The sequence below is a fragment of the Suricata suricatta genome, chromosome 8 (genome assembly GCF_006229205.1).
Source record: "Suricata suricatta isolate VVHF042 chromosome 8, meerkat_22Aug2017_6uvM2_HiC, whole genome shotgun sequence".
Classification (NCBI taxonomy): domain Eukaryota; kingdom Metazoa; phylum Chordata; class Mammalia; order Carnivora; family Herpestidae; genus Suricata; species Suricata suricatta.
This window is the reverse complement of record NC_043707.1, coordinates 14,448,013-14,464,174: the sequence shown is the minus strand read 5'-3', so window position 1 is coordinate 14,464,174 and position 16,162 is coordinate 14,448,013. Positions and strand designations below refer to the sequence as shown.

The 16,162-nt window shown below is 42.4% G+C and overlaps 1 protein-coding gene across 1 annotated transcript in view; it reads right to left on the bottom strand.

Annotated features, from left to right (window-relative positions):
• Positions 1 to 16,162, bottom strand: part of IQCK (IQ motif containing K) — a 113,112-nt gene that overhangs the window by 29,271 nt on the left and 67,679 nt on the right. Inside the window, exon 8 of the mRNA XM_029947604.1 lies at positions 2,424 to 2,535. Coding sequence (XP_029803464.1) covers positions 2,424 to 2,535 — 112 coding nt within the window. The remainder of the gene's footprint in view (positions 1 to 2,423; positions 2,536 to 16,162) is intronic.

Below are 16,162 nucleotides of genomic sequence, written 5' to 3'. Positions count from 1 at the left end.
GGTCTAAAAAGTGCTGTGCTTTTCTCTTCTCTGTTAGACAAGAGTGGGTATTTCCCCCAGGTCAAACCCTAATCCAGGGGAGGGAAGAGCCAAGAGAATACCTCAAAAAGATTGAGGGTATATCATTATTTGGTTGAACATTTGCTTTAAGGGCAGATTTACATACAGGTCATTACCCTTGCCTGTCTGAGCAGGTTCAGTGTGATCTGGGTAGACACATGGAGGCAGAGAGATGGAAGGCCATGGAGAAGTGTGCATGTCCACCATGAGAGTGAGTCAGGGGGACAGTGGGAGGTAACCTGGAACTAGCTTCCCAATACCTCAACCAAGAGGGCTGGCCTCTGGGTAAGGAGACCCCCAAGAGCAAAAGGCTGAGAGTGGAATGGCAAGGATGGGTCTGGGGTGGTGGTGGAAGAGGTAGAGATGGATCTAGATCCCCACTGGGGTGTCCTGCCACCTGCTGTTTCCCCAGGAAAAACACATATGAAATACAGGGGTCAGAGCGTCAGCATGAAGGTGCCTGCCCAAAGGACACGAACGGTAGCCGTAGCCAGAGAAGCAGCAGCAGTGATCTGGATCTCCCTCCTTCCGACCCATCCCCCTAGAGGAGAAAAGGATTCTAACAAGGAAAGTGTGGAAGTGTGAAAGCTCTGATGGTTCTGTCTCCCACTCCCATCCCCACTGATGAAGGGTAGAGGGGGTTGGGTAAGCATTAAATGGGATCTGAGATAGAAATTTTAAACTAGACTGGGCTTTCTGAAATTAGGACATACTGACAGGACATGGAATCCACTCAGTATGCAACGAAGGGACTGGAAAGACAGAGTCAAGAAAGCAGGGCGGAAGACAGTGTCTGGGGAGAAGAGAAGGTTTTGTTTAGACCCACCATGTTGGGGGTGTTCAGTAAGTACCACCTCGAAGAGGCCTGAAAGGTGCGAAGGAGCTGAGGATGGGCTATCTGGCAGGAAAAAAAAAAAAAAGAAGAAAGTACAGTGTCCCCTGGGTGACGTGGTATCGGCATATGGAAAGAACCGAAAAGTCTGGAGGGGCTGTAGCCTAGTGACAGGGGACAGGCTGGAGGGGGAGTTGAGAGGACTCAAAGCATGGGTGGCCTGCAGCCTGCTGAGGCGAGTAGGATTATTTTTTCATGAAATAATAAAGTATTATGTGTTTATTTAAAAGATTCCAGGGGTGCCTAGGTGGCTCAGTCAGTTGCGCATCTGACTCTTGATTTCGGCTTAGGTCGTGATCACAGGGTCATGGGATTGAGCCCCACCTTGGGCTCCATGGTGAGCATGGAGCCTGCTTGGGATTCTCTCTCTCTCTATCCCTCGGCCCCTCTCCCTAATCCACACTCTTTCTCTCTCTCTAAAATCGAAACATTTTTTTTAAGATTCCAAAAGCGTGCCTCTCCCCACCTTGTATAAATCCTAAAGGCAGTGTATATCATTAATGGATTCTTCCAGGCTGTTTAGACATCTTCGTGTTTCTATGGATGAAAACTGCTAGTTTTTCCACTTGATCATATATCACAAATCTTCCATGTTGTTGGTTGAATAAATAGTGCTAAATCCATACCATGCAGCTGTTAAACTTCACAATACTAGTCGTTAGTGGTTGACCAGAACGATGTTCTGAGTATGTTCAGTGACAGATTGTAACAATGTAAAATCCTATTTAATAAAATATGTATAGACATTTCTTTGTACTTGTTGGTACCAGAAAACATATAGCAGGATATATACCAAAATATTAGCTGTGGTGGGATTTCTGTTTTTTGCCCTTTTTTGGCTTTTGTTTTTATTTTTTATTTTCTTTGAAGAGTTGTATATTTTACTGACTGAGCCAGCCAGGTGCCCCTTGTCTGTTGTTTTTCTAATTTTTCTGTTGTAAATATGTAGTAAATTAAAGTTTTATAGTAAAAAATGTGGAAAGCAAATAGGACAAAATGGTGCTGTTATGATTTGTTCTGTGTGTGTGTGTGTGTGTGTGTGTGTGTGTGTGTATGCACATGCACATGTGTGTTTAATTTCTTATAAAAGGGGAGAGGACAAGCACAAAGCATCATTTCAGTTCAGACACAGAATCAACAACTTAAAAAAATAACCACCCATCACACTGATGGACATTGCATTTCCAAATGAGGGGTTATCCTTGATGTCTTCTAGCTTCAACAAAAAGACGTGCAGACACAAGCTGACCCTGGATTTGTCCCTGAGTGAAGTAAATGGCCATGTAAATTATGCCACATCACCACTAACATTCTGGAGCAGAATCTTAATATGCAGCCACTTCCCCCAGCACAGACTGAGTTCCTTGCAGATACAAGGACCCCCTAAGAACCTAGAGGGCTTCCTTCTGAGTCTGGGCTAAGACTCAGGCTTTTCCTAAATAAACTAAGAACTGTGAAATGAACAACTGACCTTTCTGTTCTTGTTTGGCCCAGAAAATCTTGACTCGCTGGTGAATGTGGTTGTCTTCACGCAGTTTCTTCTGCCACTGACGCAATTCTTGAATCTCAGGATCACACCGAACCTGAAAAATGCCCAGAAAGCTTTAGTTTCTTTCCTACAACTTCTATATATTAGCTTCCTAACTCTGCATGAAAAATCCTGTACAAACCAATTGGATATACTTTAGATTCTAAGTGAATCAGTGTTCTAAATGACTTCTCTAAACTCCTACAACATATGCAGGATTTGACTGTAAATGACATTGTGTGAAGATGTGCTATACTAATTGTAGGTTGAGAACATTCTAGATCTGTGCTATTCAACAGAAATAAAATGTAGACTCGTGAAATTTTATATTTCCTTGTGGTTCCATTTTAAAAGGTAAAAATAAGCTTGTGAGATTATTTTTAAGAATATATTTTATTTTTGAGTATCTGGGTGGCTCAGATTAAATGTCCAGCTCTTGATTTCGGCTCAGGTCATGATCTCACTGTTCGTGGATTTGAACTCCACTGACAGTACAGAGCCTGCTTGGGATTCTCTCTCCCTCTCTCTCTGCCTCCCCCAGTTGCATTCTCTCTGTCTCTCTCAAAATAAATAAACTTATAAAAAGAATACATTTTATTTAACCTCAAAGATCTAAAATATTATTATTTCAACATGTAATCAATACAAAAATTATTTATGAAATATTTTACTCTCTGTTTTCTATACTAAGTCTTCAACATCTAGTGTGTATTTTGCATTGACAGCACAGCCCAGTGTGGGCTAGACACATTTCAAGCACTCAATAATCACACACAACTGGTGGCTACTGCATTGGTTCTAGAAGAATCATAGTCAATGTATTAATTCAACACAAGCTGACTCAGCACCTATGGCATACTGGACTTTGTGCTCTACCTTGGAGATAAAGAGATTATTGATGATAATTTTAACTAAGTTTTTATTTTATTATTCTGTAGCTCATATTTATTGAGCACTTAGGTCCTAGGCATTGTTTCAGTCTTTTACAAAATTTAACCATCAAAACAACCCAATGAGGCAAGAATGATTATGCCCATTTTATGGGTGAGGAAACCCAGTTTAAGCAGCTTGCTGAGTCACAGAACTAGGAAAGTGTTGAGATTCAAACATAGGCAGACTGTTTCAGCTGCCCTTGAGAGGCTGAGAATCCAGTAGGAGACACAGAGTATACAGGAATCAGATCAACAAGGTGGGGAAAGAATAAGGATACCAATGAGTACAAGGGAATAAAGAGGGGAAACTGAGCTCAGCCTGGAGTGGTCAGGAAACACGTCATGGAAGAGATGACCCCTGGGCTGAGTTTTGAAGCATAAACTAGAGTTAGTCATGGAGAAAAGGTGGGTAGAGTGTCATGGTGGCCCGGTTCTGCCTTACTGTGATCATATCACAAAGCCAGGGCTCACCCTCCTGCTTTTTCAAACAAACATTCTTGAAACTTCCTTCCCTAGTCATTGGGATCCAGGCCTCCTGGATCAGTTGCCAAAGAGTCCTGCTATCCTCTAGAAGGGTACCCTCATGGCTTTTTAAAACTAGGAACCTTGGGGAGCAATGTTGGGGTTGGGATGATCTTAGTCCCTTCCCTTCCAGAAAGTTCCTTGGTTATTTATACAGATTGATCCCAGGCACCCCAGAGCTCTACTAAGAGGCATTTGGAGAAATGGCCTTAACAAACTCAAGAAAAATAAAATCCTTCCTATTATTTCATCTCCCAGAGCACAGGATGCCTTAGTTATCTTAAGAAAACTACTCAAGTGATCTTTTTTTCCAAGATAAAAAAGACTGTTTCCTGCTGAACTTATAAATGGCAGCTACTCTTGTTTAAAGAAAAAAGAAAAATATACAAATTATCTATAAATGTATATTTAAAAAACTATACATACAAAGTACTGTGATGTATTTATATGTACGTGTATACAAATATGTATATATACACATACATGTTTAGTACTTTGTATATAATGTAAACACATATGCCAGCATAAAGTCATGCGAATTTCAGAGAGTGAAATGGCCCTATATTGTCATAGAACATAAAGTAATTTCCCAAATCTTTTATATTACAAACCAATGTTTTTACAGTGTTTCCTAAAGTCTGATGTTCAAAAGATTAGGCACCTTCACCATCTCTGTTCTGTAGGCTAAGCAAACTCAAGCCCTCCTGGGCAGTTAAAAAGGAGGTTATCCACATCTTTTCCAGCAGCTTCTGTTCATCTAGATCCAAGCACGCAGAAATCCACACTTTTCTGCACCGTGCCAACTGATATTCATAATGCTAATAAACGTGAAGGATCTTCTGAATCACTAAACAAAGGTTAACACTAATTATAATCAGCAAGTTGACTAGGTTTTATTATAGTCAAAATCTTTCTGTATAACTGATGTATTCCTAAAGTTTGGAAGGAGACACAGAGCGTGGGTTCCTCTAGGAAGGAAGTAAAATGGGGGAGGGGGCTTTTGCTTTTTACTCCATATTTTCCTGGATTGGATTGTCTGGGATGTTTACAATGAGCGTAAACTCTTTTAGGAATACAAGTGTTTAAATTTTAAATTAACAGGCTTCTGAGAGGCAAACAAGAGTTCTTTAACTTAAGAATAACTGATGCATTTTTCCGACAATCCCTTGAACTCTCAATTACCCAAATATTTATCAAACAGAAACACCCATTTCTTTCATCATTCTTGAAGGCTACAGATGTTCTCAGGGTTCTACTGACCAGTTTACGGTGATTTTCCTCTGTCTGGTCAGACTCTTCATGGTTTTCTTGATTTCCTTCATTTGGAAAGCAAGGACTGCTATTTACTAAAGTGATGTACAGCAGCCTTGTTAACTTGTCATTACCAGGAAAGCCTGGATCTCTAGAGAAGGCTTTTGTGAGCCCTGGGGAAAGCATGCGCCCATTGTACAGGGCTAATCCCTGTCATTACAGTCATGATTACGGAATCGATTTAAACGGCAGTGGCTGTGCCCATCAGCAAATACCAGAGTGCGGTGTAATACTGAACACATAAACAGTTCCACTGCTTTAAAAAAAAAAAAAAAGGCTCCCTTATGAGTGGTTTTTCTACTTTTACTTTTTTAAATTACCACATAGAGTCCATCTGCTCTTCCATGATAGGCACACTGAGTATTACACACCTACCGTGTACTTGACTTTGGGTAGGCCAAAGAACAAAACTCTATTATGTGGATGTGAATTTTTAAAAAAATGCCCGTGAACTAATCAAACTCTCCTAATTATCTATTACTCTGATGAAAGCCAAAACAGGGTACCATATTAGTTACGAAAGCCAACTCTCGATCAGAAAGCCTGAAGTTCAATCTCAGCTTTGCAAATGACAAGCTGAGGAACCCTGAGCAATTTACTTAAACTGTCTGAGCCTGGATTTCCTCACCTGTAAAATGGGGATAGTATAGATAACTCCTTCATCACGTTGGTGTGAAAACAAGATGAGAGATTGTTTGGTCCATAGTAAGCCCTCCCTGTTTCAGCAATTTCTTACACTAACTAATAAGGTAATAAGAATAATCCAAGTTCAGCTCTGAGGTTGCATCCTACAATTGCTGGTAGGACATGGAGCCAATTGGCTGAAGAGCCAGTGATTCATAAAATTGGAACTGTAGGCAAGCTCTTCCCAAGGGCTTACAGTTTATTGAATACATAAATGATCTTATAATTATATAACTGTAGGCATTGCTCAGCTAGGAGAGAGGTATCAGGGCCCTAGGATGGTGACTGCAGGCAGGGAAGAAGAGAGGGCCCCCTGGCTGGGACCTGGAAAATACCCTTCATAGTCTATACTTCTGAATTCCTCTTAGCTCAGTTGTTTTCCTTACTTCTTGGCAAAACAGACAATAACATAGCAACGCCTGTTTTCTCTGGAGGATTCCCTGGAGTTTTTCTAGTTGCTTTGGAGGAAGAAACTTTCAATACAGTACAGTTCCTGGAAAGATGCTGGAGAAACAACGCAACGGACAGCCCTTCACTCTTGCTGGCAAGCGTGAACCTCCAACTGGGTGTGAGACGCCTAGGAAGGTTCTTACCACATCCTTGCCATGACTTAATGTCCTAACTGAAAGACTTTATACTCAGGAAAAGTGGATTTCAATATGAAGGAAATACATGTTTGCAAATTCCCTTGCAAATACCTAATGAAATATTCAGGATTCCCAACTCTTTTCATATGTTCCATTTTCTCTCTGTAAGTAAGCTTCATGATTTCTTCTCAGATCTTTGGCAAAATGAAACAAAAGTTGGCTTCTCGTTCTGGTGGTTATAAGCATTCCATATTGTTTTTAGGAACGAATTATAAAAATCTGTAGACATCACGTATCTTCTGGTATTGTGAAAGTGTCCCAGACATTCCTCTGTAGTAAGACAGCATGCCTCTTAGGAGTTGCTGGGGGCTTTCAGGGAGGAGCAGCAATGTGTTCTAGAGAAATATATATTTTTTAAATTTTTTAAGAGAGAGCATGCACAAGTGAAGGAGAGGGGCAGAGAGAGAGAGAGAGAGAGAGAGAGAGAGAGAGAGAGACAAAGAGAGAGAGAGAGAGAGAGAGAATCTTAAGCAGGTTCCACGTTAAGTGTGGAGCCTGACGTAGGGCTTAATCCCACGACCCTGGGATCATAATCAGAGCCAAAGTCAAGAGTTGGATGCTTAACCCACTGAGCCACCCAGGTGCCCCTTAAAAAACATTAAACAGTGGGTTCGGCACTTTAGTGAGTAGTAAATTCACTTTAGTGGGCTGTGAATAACATTTTAAAAAGTCTAATCCAATAGAAAATATCAGATATTCTTTTATCATTCAGGACCCATTTTATCTCTAAAAATGGTTTTTTCTCTCAAAGTCTATTTTATCTGATGTTAAAAATGCAAGATCACTTTCCTTTTGGTTGGTATTTCTGTCTTGTATCTTTTCATTCTTTACTTCCAACTATTCGGGATCATTTTGTGTTACCTGTACCTCTAGCATAGAGGCATATTTCTTTTTAATCCAATCTGAAAAATCAGAGAAGAGCTTATCCTATTTATACTTATTGTGATAAGTAGTATATTTTTATTAATCTAAATCACCAAATATTTTGGTTTTTATTTATCATGCTTTTGTTTTTTTCCCTTTCCTACTGTCTATTGTGTTGGATTTTCTTTTTTTTTCTTTTAAAATTTTATTTTTTTTAAATAATCTCTACAGCCAACATGGGGCTAGAACTGGAAATCGATCTGAGATCAAGAGTCACACATTCTACCAGCTGAACCAGCCAGATGACCCTGCATTAGATTTTTTGAATTCCATTTTTCCCCTTTCACTGATTTGTTAGTTCATATTCTTTCTTGAATATGTCATTATAATGTAATAAACAACTTAAAGTAAAAAATGAGTCTGTCCAAACCCCTGAAGCAGTTATAGGGCTTTAGAAGACTTTAATGTCCTATTCTCAAGTCTCATATGATTGTGGTCCAGTATTTCAGTTTCCCCTCATTTATTCCTCACTGGTGTGTGTATATATGTATATACAGTAATGTATGTAAGTTTACATGTGTGTATATATATATAATAGTCAATGTCTGTTTAGATGTAGCAGCTTCCTCATTCACTATTGTTTCTTGCATTCTGCTCCCACTCCTTCTTTGTGGATTCAATTTCCTTCTAACTCAAGTACATTATTTAGTAGTTCTTCCAGTGAGAGATGTGTTTGAAAATGTATTTAGCCGTTGCTCTTGAATGATAATTTAGTGGGCATATAATTCTCTGTTGAATGTTACTTTCCCTTAGGGTTAGAAGAGAACATACTTCACTGTTTTCTGGCATGTGCTACTGTTGATCAGTAATCTTTTTTTTAAAGGTTTATTTATTTATTTTGAGAGCGAGAGACATAACAGTGTGAATGGGGGAAGGGCAGAGAGCAAAGGAGAGAGAGAGAATCATAAGCAGGTTCCATGCTGTTAGCACAGAGTCTGATGCAGGGCTCAAACTCACGAAGTCATGAGATCCAGACCTGAGCTGAAACCAAGAGTCAGACGCTTAACCCACTGAGCCACCTAGGCTCCCCTGATCAGTAATCTTCATCAGTCTCATTGTTCTTCTTTCAGAGGCAATCCTTCTTTCAAAATAGCTTTAAGGCTTCTCTTTGCTTGTGGCATTCCACAGTTTCACCAGGTAGCGTTTTGCTGTGGTTCTGTCCTCATATATCTAGATTGGGATTCATGTTTCTTCAGTTATGAGATTTTCTCACTCAAATAGCTCTGTCAACGCTGCCTCTCCACCACTCATTCTGTTGTCATCCTCTTCAATTTCTATTAGACTTATGTTTGACCATCTCCCTGTCTCAACTGCTTTCCCCAATTTCCCACCTCTATCTCCCTGCTGCCTTCTTTTTCCCATATCTATCTTCCGGAATAGTAATTACTCCTCCAGCTGTGTCTGTCTGCTATTTAAAGCACACCCAAAATATGGTCCATGGATCAGCACCATCGGTATTACCTGACCTCATTAGACATGCAAATTCATGGGTTCCACCTAAGACCTATGAGTCAGAACTGAGTAGAGAGGTGCCAGGAATCTATGTTTTAACAAAATCTCCAGGTGATTCTGATGCTCACTGGGGTTTGAGAAGCATGGCTTTAGCCTGTTTGCTAAATTGTTTTCTTTTCTTTTTTTTTTTTAACTTTTTAAATGTTTATTTATTTTTGAGAGAGAGAGTATGTGTGTGTGTGAACAGAGGAGGGGTGGAGGAGGGGACAGAGGATCCGAAGCAGCCTCTGCACTTCAGTGCAGAGCCCGATGTGGAGCTCAAACCCATGAAATGTGAAATCATGACCTGAGCTGAAGTTGGATGCTGAACCAACTGAGCCACCCAGGTGCCCCTAAATTGTTTTCATTTCTAGAGGTTGTACTTAGTTCTGTTTCAAATCTGATCCTTTTTTTGTTCTTATTCCCCTGTTCAGCAAGGTTTATATTCTTTAAAAAAATTTTTAGTACATCTCTATAATCATCTTAAATGTACTTATTTCATAGTCTCAAATTGCCACCCTTGAGGCCTTGGATTCTCCAGTTGGTTGTACTTACTTGCTGCCCCCCCTCCCAGACCCTGCCTCCTTGTTGGTTTATTTTTTATTATTAACTCATAGTCACTGAGGGCCCTAGTGACTAAAAAAAATTTTTTTTAATGTTTATTCACTTTTGAGAGAGAGAGACAGAGACAGACAGAGTGCCAGGGGGGAAGGAAAAGAGAGAGAGGGAGACACAGATTCTGAAGCAGGTTCCAGGCCCTGAGCTGTTAGCACAGAGCCCAAAGTGGGGCTAAAACTCATGAACCATGAGATCATGACCTGAGCTGAAGTCAGATGCTTTCCCAACTGAGACACTAAGGTGCCCTAATATTTTTGGCTTTATGGGTCATATAGTGTCTGTCCCAATGACTCTGTTATTATAGCACAAAAGCAACCCAATATGGTTTTTTTTAAACGGGCATTGCTGTGTTCCAATAAAGTTTATGTAGACAGTGGGCCAGAGTAGGTCCACAGGCTATAGTTTGCCAGCCCCTGCTCTTATCCTTGAGTGGGCATTAGGACCGTAGCCCCCAGGGGCACCTGGGTGACTCAGGCGGTTGAGCGTCTAATCATGTTCGGCTCAGGTCATGATGTCACAGCTCCCAGGTTCAAGCCCTGCATCGAGCTCTGTGCTGACAGCTCAGAGCCTGGAGCCTACTCTGGATTCTGTGTCTCCCTCTTTCTCGGCCCCTCCTCTGCTTGCACTCTGTCTCTGTCTCTCAAATATAAACATTAAAAAAAGAAAAGAATTGTAGCCCCAAGCTTCCTTGGTGCCCCATCTTTCTGTATATATTGCACACACATTATTCCTTTAAGACAATTCCCTAAACTTACCTGATGATACTGAGATCACTCAGGGCACTTCTTAAAGGTGGAGTCTCACGGTGGGTCCTGGGTAGCTCAGTTGGTTAAGCATCTGACTCTTGATTTCAGCAGGTCATGATCTCATAGTTCATGAGGTTAAGCCCTGTGTTAGGGGCTTGGGATTCTCTCTCTTCCTCTCTTTCTGTGCCCCCCTCTCTCTCTTGGAATAAATAAGCAAACATTTAAAAAAAAAGTAGAATCTTAGGCTCTTGCTTTGTAGGTTCTGATTCAGTGCGTGTGAGGTGGAACCAATATGTCAGTATGTTTAGCAAGAACCCCAAGTGATTCTAATAATCTGAAGAGTTTGAAACTCTGCTCTAATGGAAAAGTATGTGAAGAATGAACTTAAGGTTGTGAGACTGACTGCTTTAACACCTGCACACTTTTGTCTCAGTTCTTACACAATGCCACGTTGATTATTCCAAATTCTTAAAATCAGAGTCAAGAAGGACTGCTCAGGCTATTACTGTGTGGTCAGGAGACAGGATCTGTGTGACTCACAAACAGCAGCTGCTTTTTGGTGGGGTAGTCTTTTTAGTGCAGTTCTAGAAAGGTCTTCTCCCAGGAAGCCACACCTATTTTTCATACTAAAGTCCCTTGAATAATAACATCATATCACAGTATATACTTGGAAAAAGCGGAATTTCCCCCAACAGCTCAGTGATGACAGTTGAGATAAAGTTCATCCAACTTTCCTTGGTACTTGTTTACCCAAATAATCAGGGAATGATTAAGTTGCAAAAGCATTTAAGGGATTCAATGAACTTTTCAATGATTTATAAATTAAAGCCAACTAAATGGTGTCAAAGACCATATTATGCACAATGCTTTGATTTTCTTCTTACTATTGATACACGGAACTGACATTTATATAGTTATGGCTGCCCAGGTGTTTCTGATGTGTAGTCAAGGTTGAGAGCCACTGCTCAAAAGTGTGGCTAGTTCACCCCTCCACCAGTGGCTCTCAAAGCAGGGTCCCTAAACTAGCAGCTTCGACAGCTTTTGAGAGCTAGTTTGAAATGTAAGTTCTCAAGCCCTGTTGCAATCTACTGACTCTGATACTCTGGAGTTGAGGCCCAGCAATATGTGTGTTAGGCTTTCCAGATCATTCTGATGTAGACTACTATATGAGAACTGCTGCATTGTGCCTCCAGTGGGGTCATCCCCAGCTCCCTGGATCTCTGCCCCTTGGAAAACTGTACCACTCTTCTCATTAAGTGAGGGAGTCTATCCCCCCTTTTTCGAATGTAGGTGAGCCTCATGACTTGCTTTGACCAATAGAAGGTAAGTGAAGTGCTGCTGTGCAAGTTTCAGAGTCTGGGCCTCAAGAAGGCTTGAAGCTTCCATTTCTAGAATGTTCCTTCCATAATGTAAGGAAACTGGTCTGGCCCACTGGAGGATGACAGGTCATGTGAAGGAGAAATGAAGGGCCCCATACATGCACATGGGGACAGCTTGGACCTTCCAGCCCAGCCCAGGAGGTCATCTAGGCTGAGAATGCCATAGTACTGCCAGAGAGGTCCATCATGGCCAAAGGGTGCATGCTGCAAGTGGTACAGATGAGGCTGGAGCACCAGACACAGAGCCCCAGTGGGGAGCCACGTGGGGTCATCCCACACACAGGTGAAGGTCCTGAATGCAGCATTCACCATTAAACGCACCAACTGAATGCAGCCATATGAATGAGTAGGGGAAAAATCAGCAGAAGAACTACCCAGTTAACCCACAGGACTGTGAAAAGAATCAATTGCTATGATTTAAGTCACTAAGATTGAGCAGCAAAAGGGATTACATTACAGCTGTACAATTTACCCGCCCCCCCCCCTTTGCCTTGAAGGGAAATTGATTAGCCCTTTAAAGAGAAAGCCTCTGGAAAAGTGGTGTCTGTGGCCAGTACTAACTGCCAGGCAGAGTACTGAGTGCATCAGATACCTAATACACAGGGCAGGTCATGGGCACCCTGTGCAGTCACATAGACCCCGCGCTTAGAAGGGCCTCACATTGTTTTCACACCCTTCTTGTCACCATCTAGAAATTCTTAAACCTTTGAACCAGGGGCCCTGTACTTTTATTTTACACTAAGCTCTGTATATTATGAAGCCAGTCCCACCAATAGGTAGTTCCCTCATTTATTCCTCACAGCACCCCTGGAGTTTGGCTTTTCAGCTTTCACCACATATTTGGGATGCGCCACGACTGAGCAAATAAAAAGGAGGGGAGTTTGCAGACTGTCTGGCAAGTTGGCATAGCGTTTTCTGGGCATATTAAGGAAAATAACCCACTTGCAGAAATAACCCAGAGTATATTTAAACAACCACAGGACCAGGCAGGGGGAAGGGGAAGAGCCTGGCCTGGGAAGCGAGGCCCCAAGCAGGCTAAACTCATTATTAATAGTGCCGTGGCCTATTTTGGCCTGTCTAGTGGCCCTGAAAATTGTCCTGAGAACTGGGGCTAGGAAATGACGGTGGAAATCAGGTGCCTTCATTCTGGGGTATCGCTGGAATCCTGCTGGGCACAGACAGAGGTCTTTCTGATGAGCTCAAGGATATTTTGCAAAACAGGATTTTCTTTGACAAAGAACAAAAACAATTAAGGCAAGGATGCCTGGGTGGCTCAGTTGGTTAAGCGTCTGACTTCAGCTCAGGTCATGATCTCATGGTTTGTGGGTTCAAGCCCTGCATTGTGCTCCATGCTGATGGCAAGGAGCCTGGAACTTACTTTGGACTCTGTGTCTCAATCTCTCTCTGCCCCTCCCTTGCTTATGCACTCTCTCTCTCTCTCTCTCTCAAAAATAAATAAATAAACTGGAAAAAAATTAATGCAAACTATCTGGAAATGATCAGGAATATTGGAGAAGAAAATGCATGGATTAGATCAAGTCAACAAGGAACTAACAGTTAGGAAACCCTAACCATGTGCCAGGCACTATGCTAAGCAGTTAACATACACCATTTCATTTATACCCTCACATATACCCTGTGAAGGCAGCACTATTATTATCCCCATCTTACAGGAAAGAAAACTGAGGCTTGGGAAAATATGACCTTGCTAAAGGTCACAGGATTGATGAGTCAGGATTCAAACCCACATCATGGCACTCGGGCTCCCCAGGCTGTCCCCTACAACTCTTCCTCTCAAACGTTCGCAGGCAAAGACTCACCTGGGAATCTTGTTAAGTTACGGTTCTGATTCTAGAGGTCTGAGACGGGGCCTAGATTCTACATTGTCAACCACTTGTCACGTAAAGATGACCCCACTGGTCGTCAGACCCCCATTTGAGTAGCAGGGATGTAGATGTTACAGTAGTTTTCCTGCTTCTACTTCTGTCCTCTTACAGTTTGCTCTCTCTACTGTGGTGTTACTGGGTTAGTTTCCCTTGCTGCATAGTAAGTGGCCTCCCAAAACTTGGCAGCTCAGATCAGCAAAGAACACTTATCTCACACAGCTTCTGAGGCTCAGGAATCCAGGTGCGGCTCAGCTGGGTGGTTCAGGCTCAAGATCTCTCATGAGGTTACAACTAGGATGTTAGCTGGGCCCGTAATCACCTGGAAGTCTGGCTGGGCTGGAGGAGCTGCTTCTAAGATGGCTCATTCATGTAGCTACCGGGTGGGCGTTTCTGTAGAGCTGCTCGTGACATGGTGGCTGGCTTCTCCCAGAGTAAATGGTCCAAGACAGAGAGAGAGAGAGAGAGACCAGGGCTGCAATGTTGTTTATAACCTAATCTTGGAGTGGCACACCATACTTTCTGCCATGTTCTATTGGTTACACATATCACTGCTGGGATAGTTGTGAGAAGGGATGCCCCAGAAATGAGAATACCAGGAGGTGGGGATCACTGGGGAGTCACTGTGGATGCTGGCCTGATGAAAACTGAGAGAATGTCTCTCTACTCAGCTTCATTGATGTTGGTCTTGGCCATGTGACTTGCTTAGGTCACTGGAATGAGTGGGGAAGTGGCATGTCCCAGACTAGGCCTTACGACTCATGTATATTCTTCCTTACCCCTTTGAGAGCTGTTGATCTCTAATGTAAAAAGAACATGGCCTTGGCAGTCTACCGATCTCAGAAGGATGACAGTCCCTGGACAAAACTACATAGAACCCAACAGCTTAGAGCCAAGTGTAGCCAAACCCAATTTGGAACAGCTAAAATCTGGCGGGTCTGCAGGCATGTGAGTAGGATATAAATGTATGTTGTGAGCCACTGAATTTTGGGATGATCTGTTAAGCAGCATTATTGTGACAATAGCTAGCTGACATGCTTCTTGACATTATATCACGTATTTATTTATATCTGTATAGTCTATGGAAAGAATGCAAGCTCCTTGAGGGCAGGAAGTTGGCCTTATTCCCTGCAGTATGGCCAGCATGTAGACCAATGCCTGCCTGTCCCATCACAGGTACTCAGTAAACACTAGTGAATGAATAACAGTGAATGAATTGATCTAATTGTAGAGCATCCTTGCTTAACCTTTATGCTATTAGACTGCCGTTGCGTTAGCTGAAAAAATTGCAACGTATTAGAAAAAGAATTGTCTTGAATGGGATTTCTAGGCAGCATACCCTTTACAAAGAAAATGGCACTTGCACCAAGTTGTCTGTCATTGTCTCTGTGCCAGATGCCATCCTTCTTCACCTGGGCCATCCAGGTCACCCTGGACTTCACCCAGAAGTGGACTCTGAAGTCACCCAGAAATCACAACCACCCCCTGCCTGAGAATGGAAGCGCTGCTTTAAATGGCACTAGCTCACCTGGCTGAGGGCTGTCCCCAGAGGAAAGCCAAAGAGACGGCTAATGACACACACAAAGAGAGGAAATCACCCCCTACCCCTGCCTGGAACAGCTGCACCAGGAGACACCCTCCTCTGAAAAGGAGGAAGAGGAAGTCAAGAAAGCTGTAAGCTGATCACCAATCTGGCGAAGGCAACACTAATGTAAAAGCAGAAGGAAAGAGGCTGGCCCTTAAGTCACTAATTGTTGGACTGGCTGAGGAAATAGAGATTGCCACCACCTACTACGGTTTTCCTCAGGTCTTGCCATCTCAGGACTCTTTTTGGGTTGGGAATATTTTGAATGTGAAATTGGCCAAATTTGGACCTGCCAACTACATTAATCGTGTGTTTTTCCTTCAAATACAAATGCTCAGGGGCGCCTGGGTGACTCAGTCTGTTGAGCATCTGGCTATGGCTCAGGTCCTGATCTCATGGGTTCAGGAGTCCAAGCCCTGCAGCAGGCTCACTGCAGTAAGTGCGGAGCTCTCTTCAGGTCCTCTGTTCCCCCTTCTCTCTGCCCCACCTCTGCTTGCACGCTCTCTCTCAAAAATGACCATTAAAAAGCCCACAAATACAAATGCCCAGAATAGATCTATGTGTGATGTAGAAAGCTACCCTCAATGCTAAAAGAAAGGCAGGACTCAGGATGTAGAGTGTGTTCCCACATTTATAAGTATATCCCACATTTATAAAAAACACAATAAATATACATAAATGTTAATATGTACAAAAGAAAGACACTAAGAAGATACACACCAAACTGTTAATAGTGGTTTTGTCTGGGAAACAGGTTTAGAGTAGGACAGGAATGGAGAGTTCCACATTTAACTTTAAAGTACTTGTTCTGGGGGGTGCCTGGGTGATCCAGTTGGTCAAGCATCCAACTTCGGCTCAGGTCATGATCTCACAGTTCACAAGTTCAAGCCCCGCATCAGGCTCTGTGCTTACAGCTCAGATCCTGGAACCTGCTTCCGATTCTGTGTCTCCCTCTCTCTC